Here is a 20,180-nt window from a genome sequence, read left to right as displayed (position 1 = left end):
AACAATGCATATCCACCTTCACAGAGGAAATTAGACTTTAAGGCTGTGTCAAATGGCTACTTTTGACCACTACATAGGAATAGGGTGACATTTGGGACACAGTAGTAGACATGGGTGGATGAGTGGACAAGTATTCAGCAACTGATAAAGCAAAACTATGTACCTGATAGGACAATGTTCCCCAAAATCTCCGCCGGAGGATTGACTTGAAAATACTCCGTAATGGTCTCGTCCAATCAGATCTGGCTTAAACAGTATCTCAGGAGCACTGTGGATGGAATTTGTCACTGATTAACAGATCATAGCTGACCCCTGGTGGCCATCCAATGGCTTACTTGGTAGTACCATAATCAAAAGCTGTTTGCAGAGTTAAACACTTGCAGTTCTTAGTCTCATTTTCCTCAATACATAGCAGCAGATCACTTAACCATCAACACTCATAAGGGCATGTGTTCTTAAAAAGGGGGAATACAGGGGGTCGGTTAGAGGCTTACCTGAACCCGCTCTGTGCTGAGGTGGACGACCTGTCCATCGGGCATGGTGTAATACATCTCACTGCTATCCGACCTCCCACAGGTTAACTCCGATTCATAGTCCTGGGCCACCCGGCAGCATTTCTCCTTTATCTCTCTCACAATCTCCATCTTGGCAGAAGTGCGCATGCACACTCCCTGCTCCTGCAGAAGCTGGGACACAGGATATCAGAAAACAAAGGTGAATATAACTAACTGTTTTATTGACCAAATGAGTATATTTGACAGAGTCCCTGTAAAAAAAAGACATAAACTGTTATCAAATACCATTTTAAGGTGCATTGTAACATCCTGGCCAGCCAGGGTGAAGAGCTGCACTGCGTGAGGTAGACAGTATCCCTCAAACACTGGCACACTATGACTCACTCCATCCCCAGAATCAAACACTACACCTATTTGAAGAAAAAGGCTACAATGATTAGCCTTCTTATCCATTATTAAAGCAAAAATACATTATTTCTCTCCCAGATTGTTAGCAATCTCCTAGATTTTAACTTTAAACAAGAGTGAAAGCATGCAATCCTTTACTCAGGAATATAATCACTGGATTAGATGGATTCATATATTAACTGATTCCACTGTATATTTACTAACACCAACAAATTAGATAAAAGTTAGTTTACCTGTGGACCTCCCTGCTGCGTAGAGCGCCAGCACTGCCTGCATGGCCACATAGGCGAGGGGAACGTTAAAGCAATCAAACATAAATTCCACCATGCGCTGGCGGTTCTCCTAGCTGGTTCATGGCTGCCTCGGTCAATAGGACAGGGTGGTCGTCTGGATCGACCTGCAGGCTGCTGGAACGTGTGGTGCCAAATCTGAAACGAGACCAGTGAGGCAACTCCAGCTTCATCAGAACATCCATGGGATAGAATTATGTCAACAGTAGACAAACCTTCTCCATTTCATCCCAGTTGCTTATAATTCCGTTTCTCATGGGATACTTCAGTGCCAGGACTCCTCTCATGTGTTGAGCCTCATGTCCAATGAAAGTCTCCCGTTCAAAGTTGCCATTCATTATTTCCTGTTGACAAAACAATAGGCAAATCAGAAAGCCAGTCTCCATGTAGGGAAACGTATGGTGGCGGCCTAGCATATGAATAGCCACATGACCGAGGACAAACACCAAATACTTTGCTCATACAATTACCTCTTATTTAGGCAGCCCAATGATATTTGGAAATATAGTATTTGGGAGGTCCTGATCAGCAAACCCTGCTTTCATCAAACCAGACCCTGTGTCCAGCACTATTGGAGTCTTGAAATTGGTAATCTGTAAATACAAGTTCAGAGATATAATACTTCCCATTTAACTGAAGGAACGCAAAATATTCAAATGGTGAATAACGTGAATGTCTCTCCCAACAACTACTAATCCTTACGTCTCTGGTGGTTATTTGGACATTGGGTTGATTGACAGGTGACCTAGAGATGGCCCTCCTTGCAGTCCTACACCTCTGAAACCCATCAGGGCTCTCTACTTCTCTCCACTCATCAGCTTCGCTTGGTTCACATGATCCAGATATCCCTTCAGCAAACATACGAGGTAGCTCTTCAGAATTAGACCAAGAACGTGCCATTGAAATATCCTCAAATATCTGGGAGAGGTGGATTTCTGTCTGGATTTCTATCTGAACACTGGCAGAGTCAACAGGTGTTAATATTGATTCAACAGAGGAATTGTCTAGAGAGGACTGTTCATGGGACTCCAAAGGGTTATTGCATAAGGATGCCTGTTGAGCTGTGAGGGGTTTGTTGTTGTGGTTATTGCTGTGCTCCTTCACAGGTTTGAGGCTTCGCCCTTTAGGTTTCGGATGAGTACTGAACTCTGGCATGACTTGTGGTGCGAGTCTAGGGTCAGGGTCTGAATCACTATCAGGGCAGAGGGTTAAATACATGGTTTCCGTAGAGATGTTGAGTTCTTGCCCTTTGTCATTCACAGGAAGTGATGCCTTTCTTGGTTTAGGCACCGGGGGGGTTATAATTCCAACTCGGGTCAAATACTCCATGTTCTGGGCACATTTCAGGTGTCAAGGTGGCCTCTTGGGGAAACTGCAATTTGTACACCAATCTGAAATCTAAGCCTTCCTCATCTGTACCCTCTTGGTGTTGGATTCCAACCTCTTCAATAAATTCACTGGGATCCGAATAGCTTTGTGGTGGAGTTAAGATCGGTTGTGATGCTCTGGGCTCCGTGAACTCACTATGGCTGGGAGCATCTACTTCTACCATGGCATCACCACAGCCAGATATACTAGAGTCCGCATGTGGAGACTGACCATTTACACTTTGAACAGAGTCTTGTGATACAGGCATTATGGCAGAAAAGGTTGCAGTAATAACGAGGGATTCATTAGGATCAAGATTTATGGTGTCTTTGGGCAGGGTTGGCAAGTGCTTTACGTTGAGGTGTTAGCTTCTATCGTCTGATATAAGATCATCATAGAGAGCACTAACCTCCAAGTTATTCAGTTTAGAAGTCCTGTCCATTATAGAGCATTTCGCTTTCCTGGTTCTGCTTATCCTCTTCGTGAGTTGACATCCTTTGGTCAACTCTTTAGCTAGGTTCTTTTCCATCCTCTCCACTTCCCTTTTCTCCCTTTCGAGTTCGAATAGAAACACCTGCCTCTCCTTGCACGTAATTCAAGAGCCCGCCAATTGAGGGGGCTTTTCATCAAGGCTCTCGTTCTCAGCTTGTCTGAGCTTGTGGATCTTGAGGTTCTCCTCCATGATGAGCTCATCTAGAATGTGCAGTCCTTTAAGCTCCTTCAGGAACTGTCCCCTGTTGGTTTGAGGGGGCCTCAACCCCGTCGGCCCGTTCTCCATCGGCCTTCCATTGTGGCTCATGCTGCATTCTGATGCCTCAGTTTCACTGGCTGCCTCTGATAACCTACATTCACTATGGCTGTCAGTGTCGGCAGAGTCAAGAGTGTCATCAAGACCTAGGACACCCGCCGCTTTTAAATCACTGGAGGACATCTGGAAAACAGAACAATAACATTGTTATTGATTTAACAATAACAATAATAGTGGAGATAACCAGCTGATGGGGTATCTATTACGATTTAAAGACCACTAAACAAGATAAACAATTGCTTTGCATTAAGTTAAATCCCTGTTCAGTCTTGTAAAAACAATACTTTCTTACAAATGTGCAGGGAGTCAACGAAAACAGTACAAATGGTTGTTTGTTGACCAGTGCATTTTGTAATTGGAGGAAAAACCCACAATCTAATTTATGGAATCTAATTTGTAATGTATGGGGAGTGGTCTACTTTGTAGTTCACTAGCTTAAGTGGTCCCATGATCCAAGTCTGGCCTACAGGAACACATTTACAGTGCCTTCAGTAAGTAGTCACACCACTTGACTTTTTCCAAATTTTGTTGTGTAATAAAGTGGTATTTAAATGGATTTAATTGTAATTTGTCAATTATCTACACAAAATACTCTAAGGTCAAAAAATATATATATATTTTTTTACAAATGTTAGAATTTAACAATAAAACACTAATACATACTATATGACAAAAAGTATGTGGACACCTACTCTTCGAACATCTCATTCCAAAATTGTTGCTCCTATACGTTTCCTCTTCACAATAACAGCACTTACATTTGACTGGGGCAGCTCTTGCAGGGCAGAAATTTGACAAACTGACTTGTGACTCCAGTGTACATTTGTGTTTTTGTTTTAAGTTATTGTCCTGCTGAGGGGTGAATTCATCTCCCAGTATCTGGTTGAAAGCAGACAACCAGGTTTTCCTGTAGAATTTCGCCTATGCTTAGAGCCATTGTTAATTTTTATCCTGAAAAACTCCTCAGTCCTTAACGATTACAAGCATACCAATAGCCTGATGCAGCCACCACTATGCTTGAAGGAATTGAGTGATTGTCACGTTCTGACCTTAGTTCCTTTTTTATGTCTTTATTTTAGTTTGGTCAGGGCGTGGGTTGGGGTGGGCATTCTATGTTGTTTTTCTATGTTTTGTTCTGTATGTTATATTTCTATGTGTTTGGCCTAGTATGGTTCTCAATCAGAGGCAGGTGTCAGTCGTTGTCTCTGATTGGGAGCCATATTTAGGTAGCCTGTTTTCTATTGTGTTTTGTGGGTGATTGTTTCCTGTGTTAGTACCATACGGGACTGTTTCGGTTTTCATTTATTTCTCTTGTTTTTTTGTATTCGTTCTTTATTAAATCTAATTATGGACACTTACCACGCTGCACATTGGTCCGATCCTTGCTACTCATCTTCAGACGAAGAGGAAATCCATTACAGTGATACTGCGTAATGTGTTGCATTGGCTTTGCCACAAACATAACAAACAAACATTTTATTCAGGACAAAATTTAGAATTTCTTTTCTGCAGTTTTACTTTAGTGACGTGTTACAAACAGGATGCATGTTTTGTAATATTTTTTATTCTGTACAGGCTTCCTTTTCGCTCTGTCAATTAGGTTAGTATTGTGGAGTAACTACAATGTTGTTGTTTCATCCTCAGTTCTCCTACTACAGCCATTAAAGTAACCGTTTTAAAGTCACCATTGACTTCATAGGAAAATCCCTGAGCGGTTTCCTTCCTCACCAGCAACTGCGTTAGGATGGACGCCTGTACCTTTGTAGTGACGACACCATCCAAAGTGTAATTAATAACTTCACCATGTTCAAAGGGATATTCAATGTCTGCTTGCTTTTTAAAAATGTATTTATATATATATTTTTTAATACACCCATTTACCAATAGGTGCCCTTGTTTGCGAGGCATTGGAAAACCTCCCTGGTCTTTGTGGTTTAAATGCACGGCTTGACTGAAGGGCCTTACATGTAATTGTATGTGTGGGGTACAGAGATGAGGTAGTCATTCAGAAACCATGTTAAACACTATTATTGCACAGAGTGAGTCCATGCAACTTATTATGTGACTTGTTAAGCAAAAAGGTCATTCCAACAGAATACCTACTTTGGTGTAGTAGTGGTAGAAGTCAGCGACTGCTCCGAGGGTCTGATGAGGGAGCTCTACAGCAGCGTGGAAGTTCTCCTTCAGTCTGTCCAGATCCTGCACCCACTCTTCCCTGGTCTGGGCATCACCAGGAGGCAGAGTGTCAGCTAACGTGTGGATCACATCCTCAGCACAGTGGACTAGAGCCTGGCAGCAGGGAGAGAAGACATCCATACAGCAGCTTTAATACGTCAATGCACCCATTTTAGGAGGAAAATATCAGAGTAGCCTATATTTACCATGGCAGGTGTATAGATGGATGCCTCAAATTCAGATGTTAACGTCTCAGCCTTCCTCGCATCTTTAGCGATCTCTATTCTGTAAGGCTGGAGCTTCTCTTTCTGACAGCTTTTAATCTGTTCAGTTATCTGCAAGTGGAGGTAAATGAACCAAAATAAACAAAAACACATGATGGGTCATTTTCATTGGGCACCAAATGGCATTTAAAACAGTGAGGGACTAACAGGATATTATGCACAAATATTTTCTGTTGCGTGCCCTAATGAACACAACCCTGGAGTAATTGTTATGTATTATAACCCACCTGCTGTGCCTCATCACGCAGCTGGTAGACCTGCACCTGGAGGTGGGCCTTAGAGAAGGCCTGTTGCCACAGCAACTCTATTTTTTCGGCAGCTGCAGTTATCCTTTCAACAAAGACAAGAGACCTTAAACCTGTGGAAAACACTTATTGTAGAAGACTACTATGCTGAACCTTGAAATAGAACAGCATAATGTATCCATTGACAGCTTTGCATAGAAAGTTAGAAATGTGTGTAAAATGCATAATTGGTCTCCTCAACAATACATTTAAACTCACACCATACTCCTCCCTCTAAATGATTGGTCAAAATGTACTGGTTAAGCACTCTACCTGGGCCTGGTTTTCCAAAAGCTACACTGAACAACAAAAAATCTACAGAACATGTAAAGTGTTGGTCCCATGTACATTTGTTTACATCCCTGTTAGTGAGCATTTCTCCTTTCCCAAGATAATCCATCCACCTGACAGGTGTGGCATAGCAAGAAGCTGATTAAACAGCATGATCATTACACAGGTGAAACTTGTGCTGGGGGCAATAAAAGACAACAGATGTCTCAACTTTTGAGGGAGCGTGCAATTGGCATGTTGACTGCAGGAATGTCCACCAGAGCTGATGCCTGAGAACATAAGCCAACTCCAACGTTGTTTTAGAGAATTTGGCAGTACATCCAACCGGACTCACGTGTATGGCGTCGTATAAGCGAAACGCTGTCAAAGCTGTGAACAGTGTGCCCCACGGTGGCGGTGAGGTTATGGCATGGGCAGGCATAAACTAAGTACAACGAACACAATTGCATTTTATCGATGGCAATTTGAGTGCACAAAGATACCGTGACGAGATCCTGAGGCCCATTTTTTTCTTTTAAGATATCTGTGACCAACAGATTCCCAGTCATGTGATATCCATAGATTAGGGCCTAATTAATTAATTAAAATTAATTTCCTTATACGAACTGTAACTAAGTAAAATCTTAAATTGTTGCATGTCAAGTTCACATTTTCTCAAAACCATCGTTACCAAAGTTGATCTTGAAAACGCTTGTTATTTTACGACTGCCTCAGACCAGTCGAGGAACAGCTAAGTACGTCGTTTGATGCTTTTTTTGGCCTTCCACGTCACTTTATACACAGAAGATCTCCGCTAAACGCAAAATCAAAATGTTCATCCGTCTTTGTGACCGCTGGACAAAAAGTAAACTTGCCCATTTTTTTGCATAACATGGCAAAGGATATAAAGACGCGGCAGATTAAACCAGAGATGACTGTATTAAAAGATAAACGGTATAGGCTACAGACCTACAGTACCAGTCAAAAGTTGACACACCTACTCATTCAAGAGTTTCTGTATTTTTACTATTTTCTACATTACGAAATAACACATATGGAATCATGTAGTATCCAAAAAAGTGTTCGAAAATATATTTTGATTTGTTTATTTGAGATTCGTCAAAGTTGCCCACCCTTTGCCTTGACAGCTTTGCACACTCTTGGCATTCTCTCAACAAGCTTCATGAGATAGTCATTTGGAATGCTTTTCAATGAACAGGTGTGATTTGTTAAAAGTTAATTTATGGAATTTCTTTCCTTCTTAATGCATTTGAGCCAATCAGTTGCGTTGTGACCAGGTAGGGGTGGTATACAGAAGACAGCCCTATTTGGGCTCCCGAGTGGCGCAGCGGTCCAAGGCACTGCATCTCAGCAAGAGGCGTCACTACAGTCCCTGGTTCGATTCCAGGCTGTATCACATCCAGCTGTGATTGGGAGTCCCATAGGGCAGCGCACAATTGGCCCAGCATCGTCCGGGTTTGGCAATTGTAAATAAGAATTTGTTCTTTGTTGCCTAATTAAATAAAAGGTTAAATTAAAATACAACAATTGGGTAAAAGACCAAGTCTGTTATGTTATGACAAGAACAGCTCAAAAAAGCAAGACAGTCAGTCAAAACCATCAAGCGCTATGATGAAACTGGCTCTCATGAGGACCGCCACAGGAAAGGAAGACCCAGAGTTAACTCTGCTGCAGAGGATAAGTTCATTAGAGTTAACTGCACCCCAAATAAATGCGTCACAGAGTTCAAGTGTTTTTATACCTTTATTTAACTAAGTTAAGAACAAATTCTTATTTTCAATGACAGCCTAGGAACAGTGGGTTAAACTGCCTGTTCAGGGGCAGAACGACAGATTTGTACCTTGTCAGCTCGGGGATTTGAACTTGCAACCTTTCGGTTACTAGTCCAACGCTCTAACCACTAGGCTACCCTGCCGCCCCAAATAACAGACATCTCAACAACTGTTCAGAGGAGACTGCAACAATTCGAAGGCCTGATTCACACAAAGTAACCACTTCTAAAAGGATACCAATAATAATAAAGAGACTTGCTTGGGTCAAGAAACACCAGCAATGGACATTAGACCAGTGGAAAACTGTCCTTTGGTTTGGAGTTTCCAAATTTTAGATTTTTGGTTCCAACCACCGTGTCTTTGTGAGACGCAGAGTAGATGAACGGATAATATTTGCATGCATGGTTCCCACCGTGAAGTGTGGAACACCATAAAGAGGTGTGATGGTGTGGGGGTGCTTTGCTGGTGACACGGTCAGCGATTTATTTAGAATTCAAGGCACACTTAACCAGCATGGCTACCACAGCATTCTGCAGCGATATGCCATCCCATCTGGTTTGCGCTTAGTGGGACTATAATTTGTTTTTCAACAGGACAATGACTCAAAACACACCGCCAGGCTGTGTAAGAGCTATTTGACCAAGGAGAGTGAGGGAGTACTGCATAAGATGACCTGGCCTCCACAATCACCTGACCTCAACCCCATTGAGATGGTTTGGGATGAGTTGGACCACGGAGTGAGGAAAAGCAGCCAACAAGTGCTCAGAATGTGCTGGAAAGACAGTTGGAAAAGCATTCCTCATGAAACTGGTTGAGAGAATGCCAAGATTGTGCAAAGCTGTCATTAGAGCAAAGGGGGGCTACTTTGAAGAATCTAAAATATATTTTGATTTGTTTAACACTTCGCTGGTTACTACATGATTCCATATGTGTGATTTCATAGTTTTGATGTCTTCACTATTATTCTACAATGGGGAAGGATAGCAAAACAATTCTGCAGCACCTCCCAGAAGGATAACCATCTCTGCAGCACTCCACCAATCAGGCCTTTGTGGTAGAGTGGCCAGACAGAAGCCACTCCTCAGTAAAAGGCACATGACAGCCCGCTGGAGTTTGCCAAAAGGCACCTAAAAACCATGAGAAACAAGATTATCTGGTCTGATGAAACCAACCAACTCTTTAGTCTGAATACCAAGAGTCACGTCTGGAGGAAACCTGGCACCATCCCTACGGCGAAGCATGGTGGTGGCAACATCATGCTGTGGGTATGTTATTCAGCAGCAGGGAGACTAGTCAGGATCGCGGGAAAGATAAACAGAGCAAAGTACAGAGACAACCTTGATGAAAACCTGCTCCAGAGCGATCAGGACCTCAGACTGGGGCGAAGTTTCACCTGCCAACAGGACAACAACACTAAGCACATAGCCAAGACAACGCAGGAGTGGCTTTAGGACAAGTCTCTGAATGTCCTTGGGTGGCCCAGCCAGAGCTGGACTTGAACCCAACATTTCTGAAGAGACCTGAAAATAGCTGTGCAGCGACGCTCCCCACCCAATCTGACTGCGCTTGAGGATCTGCAGAGCAGCATGGGAGAAACTACACAAATACAGGCGTGCCAAGCTTGTAGCGTCATACCCAAGAAGACTCGAGGCTGTAATCGCTGCCAAAGCTGCTTCAACAAAGTACTGAGTAAAGGGTCTGAATACTTATGTAAATGTAATATCTATATATTTTTTACATATCTATATATTTATTTTTTTGCCAAAAAAATCTAAAACTAGTTTTTGCTTTGTCATTATGGGGTATTGTGTGTACATTGATGAGGGGGAAAAAACAATTGAATCAATTTTAGAATTTTAGAAGGCTGTAACGTAATAAAATGTGGAAAAAGTCATGGGGTCTGAATACTATCCGAATGCACTGTAGGTGATAATATCTCTAGGAGCTGATCCGTCACTAATGTGGAATCATTTGAACGTTAAGGAGGGATTGGAAAGGGAAAATACTGACCATTTACTTAGATCCGATCAGTATCGACATGCCTCGACGCACTTAGCGAACGTTCTCTCTGCGTGGCGTTTTAGGAAACGCGTGCAACATGTTTTGTTGGAAAGCTGCATCGTTAAAAAAAAAACACTCGTAAGCCTAAGTTCCATCGCTATCGGGAAACTGGGCCCGGCTATACAGTACAGTAACTGCTGTAGTTCTGCAGCATATTGAAGGCTGTGTGGGTGAAAAGGGCCGTCCCAGCCATGGCCTGATAGCACGAGTCATTCTCAGGGTAGCGCAGCTTCTCCACCACACGATCACAGTGCTTCAGCAGCTCATACAAGCCCAGCTCTCTACACCACAAAAACAGCCATTCCATCAACTTTATAAAACATACAGGGGCAGTCAATACAGGGGCAGAGAACTTATATTCATGGAACTACACAGGTAGATCATTCACCAGGCGTTGCAACTTGAGAGGCAGGTAACTTAAGCCCTTAAAAAGCACCGTTACAGTAGGAAGTGAGCAGTGCTATAGGTGCAGATCAACTTAGCTTACACCCGTACTACCCAAAGTAGGCCCTTGTTATATCCAACTGAAAGAGAGAGCAATGGTGAAAATGGAGACCCTCACCTCCGCAGCAGTTGGAACTTGGCTTCGCTGCTGTAACAGAAGTCATTCAGTTCGGTGAAGGCAGAGGGCATAGGCTGTCTGGAGTGTCTGCAGGGTGGAAATACACGACGGGAGCCTCTGGACCACTGAGAGAAACTCTTGGACAAAGGCATCAATCTCCTGCATAAACATAAGTCCAAGAAGAGATGTTAGAGGGAAAAATCAGAGGGTGATTATAAAGTAGGTAAAAAAAATTGATGTCAGTCCTGTTGCATCAGAAAAGCATTATTCATATACTTGTCTAAGTTGTACAACCACAAACCAATTATTTCCGAAATACAACCCAAATATACAGCCATATCAAACCTAAAGTTTGATAACCTACTAAAAATATAGAGGAGATTGTTTTGCCAAGAATGTGCATTTAGTTACTGTTACAGCGCAGTATAGTATGCGAAAACATTCATTATAGCGTCGCAAAACAGACTGCCCTCACAGTACTAATGAATACTGTCAACATGGATGAATGCCCAGTCGAACGAGTGAATATGACCAAATGGTGAGAGGGGGCCGCCTTTCACTTGGTAATGAGGTCAACTGATTGCAGTCTGCAATTCTGCAAGCTTCACCAAGGTAACAAACAATGGCTCTGGGGCTGCATCACTGAAACGCATGAATGGATTAATGACTGAAAGATCTCCATACAGGATGACAGTTGAATCACTGGCCTTTTCTCAATTGGATTTGCTCAACTCCTGTCTCCTCAGTCCTCTCTCACCTCCTTTTGAAAAAGGTAAATCGAGAAGAGGAAACATGGACGAAAATGCGCTTGTATGAAATGAGACTCCTTCACTCGCATGTCAGTAAATTCCATTTACGGGGTGAATCCCAAAATAAGTGTGAAGTGATAAATTAAGTTAGATGTGCAAGACATTTTAAACAATTTGCTACTTATCGTTTTAAATGTGTACATGTTTTTCTCCTTAGACAAAACAAAAGCAGATTGAAAGGGGGTGTGGCAGACTTCAAAACTCTTCCACGAAGGACCCACATGACTATCCTGATGAAAGGTGGCTAGAGGGGAGGACTCGTCCGTTCACCTACTAACGAATTGGCATCGAATTGGCATCTCTTCGACCACTTATCGGTTTCCGACTCACAGAGAGAGGACAGAGGAGAGGGTGGAGGACAGAGGACAGACTTTTTCCCAAATGAGAAATGGCCACTGACTGCACACTCTTCTCTCCAGATAGATGAACTAAATCTACCATGGAACACCCACCATCACAGATTGTTCTGAAATAGTTTCTATAGTTAGAAACAGAACATTAGCATTCATGCAACATTATTTTACTGTGGATATAGATACTTTTGTACACGTTTCCTCCAGCATCTTCACAAGGTCCTTTGCTGCTGTTCTGGGATTGATTTGCACTTTTCGCACCAAAGTACGTTCATCTTTAAGAGACAGAATGCGTCTCCTTCCTGAGCGGTATGGCTGCGTGGTCCCATGGTGTTTATACTTGCGTACTATTGTTTGTATAGATGAACGTGGTACCTTCAGGCGCTTGGAAATTACTCCCAAGGATGAACCAGACTTGTGGAGGTCTACAATTTTTTTCTGAGGTCTTGGCTGATTTCTTTTGATTTTCCCATGATGTCAAGCAAAAAGGCAGTGAGTTGGAAGGTAGGCCTTGAAATACATCCACTCAAATTATGTCAATTAGCCTATCAGAAGCTTCTAAAGCCATGACATCATTTTCTAGAATTTTCCGAGCTGTTTAAAAGGCACAGTCAACTTAGTGTATTTAAACTTCTGACCCACTGGAATTGTGATACAGTGAATTATAAATGAAATAATCTGTATGTAAACAATTGTTGGAAAAATGCTTGTGTCATGCACAAAGTAGATATCCTAACCGACTTGTCAAAACTATAGTTGGTTAACAAGAAATTTGTGGAGTGGTTGAAAAACGAGTTTGAATGACTCCAACCTAAGTGTATGTAAACTTCCGACTTCAACTGTACATATATGAGTAATGTAAGATATGTAAACATTACTAAAGTGGCATTGTTTAAAGTGGCTAGTGATCCATTTGTTAAAGTGGCCAGTGATTGGATCTCCATGTAAGCAGCAGCCTCTCTGAGTTAGTGATTGCTGTTTAGCAGTCTGATGCCTTGAGATAAAAGCTATTCTTCAGTCTCTCGGTCCCAGCTTTGATGCACCTGTACTGACCTCGCCTTCTGGATGGTAGCGGTGTGAACAGGCAGTGGCTCGGGTGGTTGTCTTTAATATTTTTTGCCTTCCTGTGATGTTGGGTGCTATAGGTGTTATGGAGGGCAGGTAGTTTGCCCCCGGTGATGCATTGTGCAGACCGCACTACCCTCTGGAGAGCCTTGAGGTTGAGAGCGGAGCAGTTGCCATACCAGGCTGTGATACAGCCCGACAGGATGCTCTCGAATGTGGATCTGTAAAAGTTAGTCAGGGTTTTGGGTGACAAGCCCAAATTCTTCAGCCTCCTGAGGTTGAAGAGGCACTATTGCACCTTCTTCACCACACTGTTTGTGTGGGTGGACCATTTCAGTTTGTTGTTGATGTGTACGCTGAGGAACTTAAAACTTCGCACTTTCTCCACTACTGTCCCTTCGATATGGAAAGGGGGGTGCTCCCTCTGTGTCACGGCTGTTGAAAGGAGCGGACCAAGGTGCAGCGTGGTGAGCGTACATTTTCTCTTTATTTTAGAACTGACGCCAACAAAACAATAAACAATACAAAACAAACTGTGAAGCTCAAAGGCTATGTGCCCTAAACAAAGTCAACTTCCCACAAAAACAGGTGGGAAAAAAGGCTACCTAAGTATGGTTCCCAATCAGAGACAACGATAGACAGCTGTCCCTGATTGAGAACCATACCCGGCCAAAACATAGAAATTGAAAATCATAGAAACACAAAACATAGAATGCCCACCCCAACTCACACCCTGACCAAACCAAAATAGAGACATAAAAAAGATCTCTAAGGTCAGGGCGTGACACTCTGCTGTTTCCTGAAGTCCACAATCTTCTCCTTTGTTGACGTTGAGTGAGAGGTTGTTTTCCTGACACCACACTCCGAGTGCCCTCACCTCCTCCCTGTAGGCTGTCTCGTCATTGTTGGTAATGAAGCCTACTACTGTTGTGTCGTCTGCAAACTTGATGATTGAGTTGGAGGCGTGCATGGCCATGCAGTCGTGGGTGAACAGAGAGTACAAGAGGGGGCTGAGCACACAACCTTGTGGGGCCCCAGTGTTGAGGGTCAGCGAAGTGGAGAAGTTTTCTACCATCATTACCTGGGGTCGGCCCATCAGAAAGTCCATGACCCAATTACACAGGGCAGGGTTGAGGCCCAGGGCCTCCAGTTTGATGATGAGCTTGGAGGGTACTATGGTGTTGAATGCTGAGCTGTAGTCAATGAACAGCATTCTTACATATGTATTCCTCTTGTCCAGATGGGATAGGGCAATGTGCAGTGTGATGGCAATTGCATCGTCTGTGGACCTGTTAGGGCGGTATGCAAACTGAAGTGGGTGGCCGGTAAGGTGGAGGTGACTATCCTTGACTGGTCTCTCAAAGCACTTCATGATGACAGAAGTGAGTACTACAGGGTGGTAGTCATTTAGTTCAGTTATCTTTGCCTTCTTGGGTACAGGAACAATGGTGGCCATCTTGAAGCATGTGGGGACAGCAGACTGGGATAGAGAGCGATTGAATATGTCCGTAAACACACCAGCCAGCTGGTCTGCGCATTCTCGGAGGACGTGGCTAGGGAGGCCGTCTGGGACAGCAGCCTTGTGAGGGTTAACACGGTTAAATATTTTACTCACATCGGCCACGGAGAAGGAGAGGGCGTAGTTCTGGTTAGTGGACCGCGACAGTGACACTGTATTATCCTCAAAGCGGGCAAAGGTGCTTAGTTTGTCTGTAAGCGGGACGTCGGCGTCCGTGAAGTGGCTGGTTTTCTTTTTGTAGTCCGTGATTTCTTGTAGACCCTGCCACAAACGTCTTGTGTCTGAGTCGTGAATTGCGACTCCACTTTGTCCCCGTACCGGCATTTCACTTGTTTGATTGCCTTACGGAGGGAATAACTACACTGTTTATATTCAGCCATATTCCCAGACCTCTTTCCATTGTTAAATGTGGTGGTTCGCGTTTTCAGTCTTGTGCAAATGCCGCCATCCAGCCACGGTTTCTGGTTAAAGGAGGTTTTAATAGTCAGTGGGTACTACATCTCAGATGCACTTCCTTATAAATTCACTCACATAGTCAGCATATAGGTTGATGTTATTCTCTGAGGCTGACCGGAACATATCCCAGTCCTCGTGATCAAAACAATCTTGAAGCGTGGATTTCCGATTGGTCATACCAGCGTTGAATGGTTCTAGTCACTGGTACATCCTGTTTGAGTTTCTGTCTATAAGACGGTAGGAGCAAGATGGCGTCGTAGTTGGATTTGCCGAAGGGAGGGCTTTGTATGCATCGAGGAAGTGGTAACAGTTGTCGAGTGTATTACCCCCGAGCGTAGTGCAATCAATACGCTGATAGAATTTAGGTAGCCTTGTTCTCAAATTTTCTTTGTTAAAATGGTTTCCAGTTTACATAGAGTCCAGTGAAATTCCTTTAGGGCCATCTTGGTGTCTGCTTGAGGGGGAATGTACACAGCTGTGACGATAAGTGAAGAGAATTCTCATGGAAGGTAATATGGCCGGCATTTGATTGTGAGGAATTCTCGGTCGGGTGAGCAGAAGGACTTGAGTTCCTGTATGCTGTTATGATTACACCATGAGTCATTGATCAGGAAGCATACAACCCGGCCCTTCCTCTTCCCAGAGAGGTGTTCATCTCTGTCGGTGCGATGCATGGAGAAGCCCGGTGGTCCAAATTGGATGTTCGGAACTATATTTATTGAAGATTATATGAATCCTAAAATAGCCAATTTAGGTGAAATCAATTTGCTTAATTTTTCAAAGATCAAATTATATTTCAACAAAATAATGTTTCAGGAATGCTAATCTTATCTGTTTCCAACTACAGAAACAATTTCAGCACAATCTGAGATGTGGGTGTCAATTATTTTTTGTGCTTGGAGGTGTAACATCCCTTGTCGGTTGTTCACTTGAGAGGAATATAGTTTGTATTGAAAGCAAAGTTCTGTCTCCATCTAGTCATTTCATCCTCAAGGCAGGCAGAAAATCAAGAACAGAGGATTGGAGCCCCCAGCGAGGCCGTCCATCGACCACTGATGCGGAGGACAATGCTGCTATTCGTGAAGTTAAGACTCATCATAAAACCTCCAGATAATCAACCCAACAAAGCTTGCTGCCCTTTTAAGATCACACATTACAGTCTTGACAAGAGTAGTCTTGTATTGAATAAAATGTATGAGAAAAGTCCAGGTTACTTCATTTTACAGAACGAGTAGTGGCACAAGTAATCCATGGAATTCTTTGCAAGAACTGGCATGAGAAAATTAATTCTGGTGAGGTTACAGGAAAATTAATGGGAACAATAAGCATTTTACAACTGGCATAACTTTTCACTTGACCATGATGTAAATCAACACAGGTTGAAATGACAATACACTTAACATAACAATACAGTCCATGTGAATGATTGTAAAAGACATTCCCTGATAAATGTTACACAACTCAGATGACAGTAAACCAGGTAGCCTCCTAAAGCCGCAGTCAACTGGCTTCTATCAATGTAATTGGAAAGTTCAAAGACTTCTTTCAGCAGAACTCTCTGTTGGTATTAAAAGGATGTTTAGCACCACACACATACTAATTTCATGCTACTCGTGAAAGGTGAAATCACAGTCAGTGAAATCATCTTACATTGAACGGAGCAACATAAGACTTTGATGGTACCAGCTGTTTCAACAATAGTTTCAGAACATCTTTTGTTTCCGGTTTAATCATGTATACAGTGTACGCAGCTAGATGGGGTGAGAAATGCATGTTACATTTTCATCAATATTAATTAATGACAACAAGTCAAAAATCACACTCATTCTAACAGTACAAAGATAGGGAACACCGAAATCCTTCCCAGATTTGAAATTGTAATGAGCACCACTTGTCTGTGGCCATGATAAATGAGGATGACAAACTGACCTGAAGATTCACAGCACTATTTTCAAAAATGACTAAACAAAATGTACTATTGAGTATGATTACTAAAATGATAAGGTCGTTCTACTAAAACAAATCAGACATAAAGCCACGGTGAACTGTGTATTGCAGATTTCCAAACAACCGATTTAGCTCAGATAATGCAATTCCACTAGAGCTAGTCTATTGTTAAATAACTGAAGGCATATGATCCAGTTTTTCAGCCCCAAGAACAGTTCCACTATGAACAATCACAAACTGCGTTGTGCCCTGAAGAGCAACCTCAGAAAAAATCACTTTAAATTGGCTAAATTTCATTGAGTTACATAATGACATAGGAGTGACAGAAAGGCCAATCATAGGTTGTATTTTTTATTTAACCTTTAACTAGGCGAGGCATCTTATTGCTGAACATCTATGTGGTTGAACTGGACACAACAATAAATTATGTGAACAATTCCCACACAATATTCTATAAAAAAGAACAAAGATTTATGTAAAAGTGGACTAAGGTGTCGGCCTACTAATTGACATTATGAACAAATTATGATGTTTGTTACTGTATAATAAAGCAATACTTACAATCCACCTAGAACAACATTCTAAGAAAGGTACCTCAAGAAGAAGAAGACTTTCAGAGATGAACCTAGTAGTATTAAGAGTGGCTTGTCTCAAATCAGCCACAACTGAAACCAAGCTCTCCTCCTATTTCTTACTATAAAAAAGTGGTATTAGTAAAGCTTAACATGACTTCCATGCATGTCTGTACAATCTTAAAATGACATCTAAAACACACATTACATTGTAGCCTTGATACATACTTGTGCAAACAGAGAAAGTCGTGTATGAAGTCAACCACTTCAGCTTTGCTTAGATCTGAAAGGTTGCCTAGAGCATCCACAGGGAACATAACCAGAGGATATCCATGCTGATCAAAGGCACCTGTTGAAATAATTTCATGGTCTCATTGTTACAGTTAGTGGAATTAATATCGTGTTATTGTTGTTTTGTCAGTTTGAATGTTACATTTTGCACCTTGTAGCCATGATGAATTGAATGTACATGTTTATTATAGCCTACCAGGGAAAACCACTGCTCCCGAGTTCAACACATGATCTGGAGGCAACGGCAGGGAGGGGGAGGACCCTTGGAATTCTGAAAGGATTTGTGGGAAACGAATACTTACATTAGAAACATGCCGGAGAACAATTTCATTGGCCTTTCCCCACTAACTGTAGAAACCTGAGCGACCGGCGCATTCCTAGCCCCCTCCCAACTTGTAGAAAAACTATTCTCACTACAATAAATCATTCACAACAGAGCTTATTTGAAGACACACTTTACACCTTTCATTGTATCACAAACACAAACGCTACCGCCACACGTTACAGTAGATACACATTTACAAAGTTATAATGTTGCTAACAAATCTCAAGCTCGATTCTTACCTTTTGCATGGCGGCGGCTCATTGTATGCTTCTCTCTATCCAAATGAAGGCTTTATGATAATTTTTTTGCCAAACAATTTATAAACGATCCACTCATATTTCCCAAATAAAACTATGTCAAACATAGCATTCTATTTTAGTTAGGGTTTTTAAAGAGAATTGGGATCTAGTCCACTTGTTTCCGCCATGTTGCATCCATTAAGAAGGGGATCATGCGGTTGAGCAACCCATTGAGTGGATGCTGCGAGCCCTAATTTATAACTTCAAAATTGGAGGGCGGGGAAAGATAACAGGAGAATGTGACATACAGTTGAAGTCGGAAGTTTACATACACCTTAGCCAAATACATTTAAACTCAGTTTTTCACAATTTCTGACATTGATCCAAGTAAAAATTCCCTGTCTTAAGTCAGTTAGGATCACCACTTTATTTTATGAATGTGACCTGTCAGAATAATAGTAGAGAATTATTTATTTCAGCTTATATTTCTTTCATCACATTCCCATTGGGTCAGACGTTTACATACACTCAATTAGTATTTGGTAGCATTGCCTTTAAATTGTTTAACTTGGGTCAAACATTTTGGGTAGTCTTCCACAAGCTTCCCACAATAAGCTGGGTGAATTTTGGCCCATTCCTCCTGACAGAGCTGTTGTAACTGAGTCTGGTTTGTAGGCCTCCTTGCTCGCACACGCGTTTTCATTTCTGCCCACAAATTTTCTATAGGATTGGGGTCAGGGCTTTGTGAAGGCCACTCCATTACCTTGACTTTGTTGTCCTTAAGCCATTTTGCCACAACTTTGGAGGTATGCTTGAGATCATTGTCCATTTGGAAGAACCATTTGCGACCAAGCTTTAACTTCCTGACTGATGTCTTGAGATGTTGCTTCAATATATCCACATAATTTTCCTCCCACATAATGCCATCTATTTTGTGAAGTGCACCAGTTCCTCCTGCAGCAAAGCACCCCCACAACATGATGCTGCCACCCCCGTGCTTCACGGTTGGGATGGTGTTCTTTGGCTTGCAAGCCTCCCCCTTTTCCCACCAAACATTACAATGGTCATTATCGCCAAACAGTTCTATTTTGTGTTTGAACAGACCAAAGGACATTTCTCCAAAAAGTACGATCTTTGTCCCCATGTGCAGTTGCAAACCGTAGTTTTTACCTTACCTCACGCCTCTTCGGTAGCAGCTTTAATACACTTCTCCTTCTCATTTTGAAACTCGGTCATGTAATACTGGTGTATGTTTTCTCTTTTTTCACCAATTCAATGTGATAGTCGCTTAAACATCTGTTACAGACTGCCATCATTGATAAGTAGTATCATTGGAGTGAATCTAATAAAGGAGGATTGGACATACCAATGCGGTTTGAGTGAGTACCCAACTGCTTCAGCTTTATCGGTGTTGCCATACAAAGCTGTGAGTACGGCTTGTGGGCTCTCGCTTTCTTGCAGTTTCTCTTTCACCTCTAGACACACAGGAAGGATTCTGTGAAGCTTCTATTCCCACGTTGGGTTTCCCTTGTTCTTTGACTCTGTCCATTTTAGCTTGTACACTGGACCTCACCTCACAAAGTACATCATTATTTAAGTATTATCTCTCAACCCTTAGGGTGGGATATCTTGCTCTATTTAAAACTAGCTACAGAGATCTAGTTTAATGTACTTAAAATGCTGCCTTGTAGAAAAAAACTAGAAAAAAAAACTATAAGAACATGTGACTTCAAATGCATGTATCTGAAAAAGGAAAAACTCATTGTGATGCATCCTATTGTGCTGT

The 20,180-nt window shown here is 42.2% G+C and overlaps 1 protein-coding gene and 1 pseudogene across 1 annotated transcript; both read right to left on the bottom strand.

Moving 5' to 3' along the window:
• Positions 1-36: 36 nt before the first annotated feature.
• LOC129824969 (uncharacterized) lies at positions 37-2,542 on the bottom strand (annotated as a pseudogene).
• Positions 2,543-3,176: 634 nt separating this feature from the next.
• On the bottom strand, positions 3,177-11,525 carry LOC129824970 (uncharacterized). The gene is made up of 5 exons (XM_055884575.1): positions 10,819-11,525; positions 6,076-6,178; positions 5,771-5,899; positions 5,493-5,678; positions 3,177-3,512 (listed from the first exon to the last, which is right to left on the bottom strand). The coding sequence occupies exons 1-5, from the start codon at positions 10,968-10,970 to the stop codon at positions 3,177-3,179; spliced, it is 906 nt and encodes a 301-aa protein (XP_055740550.1). The 5' UTR covers positions 10,971-11,525.
• Between the last annotated feature and the right edge of the window lie 8,655 nt (positions 11,526-20,180).

This window comes from Salvelinus fontinalis, chromosome 27 (assembly GCF_029448725.1).
Source record: "Salvelinus fontinalis isolate EN_2023a chromosome 27, ASM2944872v1, whole genome shotgun sequence".
Classification (NCBI taxonomy): Eukaryota; Metazoa; Chordata; class Actinopteri; order Salmoniformes; family Salmonidae; genus Salvelinus; species Salvelinus fontinalis.
The sequence above is the reverse complement of the archived record's forward strand: the minus strand, read 5'-3'. Positions and strand labels throughout refer to the sequence as shown.

Coding starts and splice junctions, on each gene's coding strand:
- LOC129824970 (XM_055884575.1), bottom strand. CDS start 10,970: ATGCCTTTGTCCAAGAGTTTCTCTCAGTGGTCCAGAGGCTCCCGTCGT. Junction 5,900..6,075: donor TGCGTGATGAGGCACAGCAG/GTGGGTTATAAT, acceptor CTCCACTTGCAG/ATAACTGAACAGATTAAAAG. Junction 3,513..5,492: donor TCTACCACTACTACACCAAA/GTAGGTATTCTG, acceptor TCTGTTTTCCAG/ATGTCCTCCAGTGATTTAAA.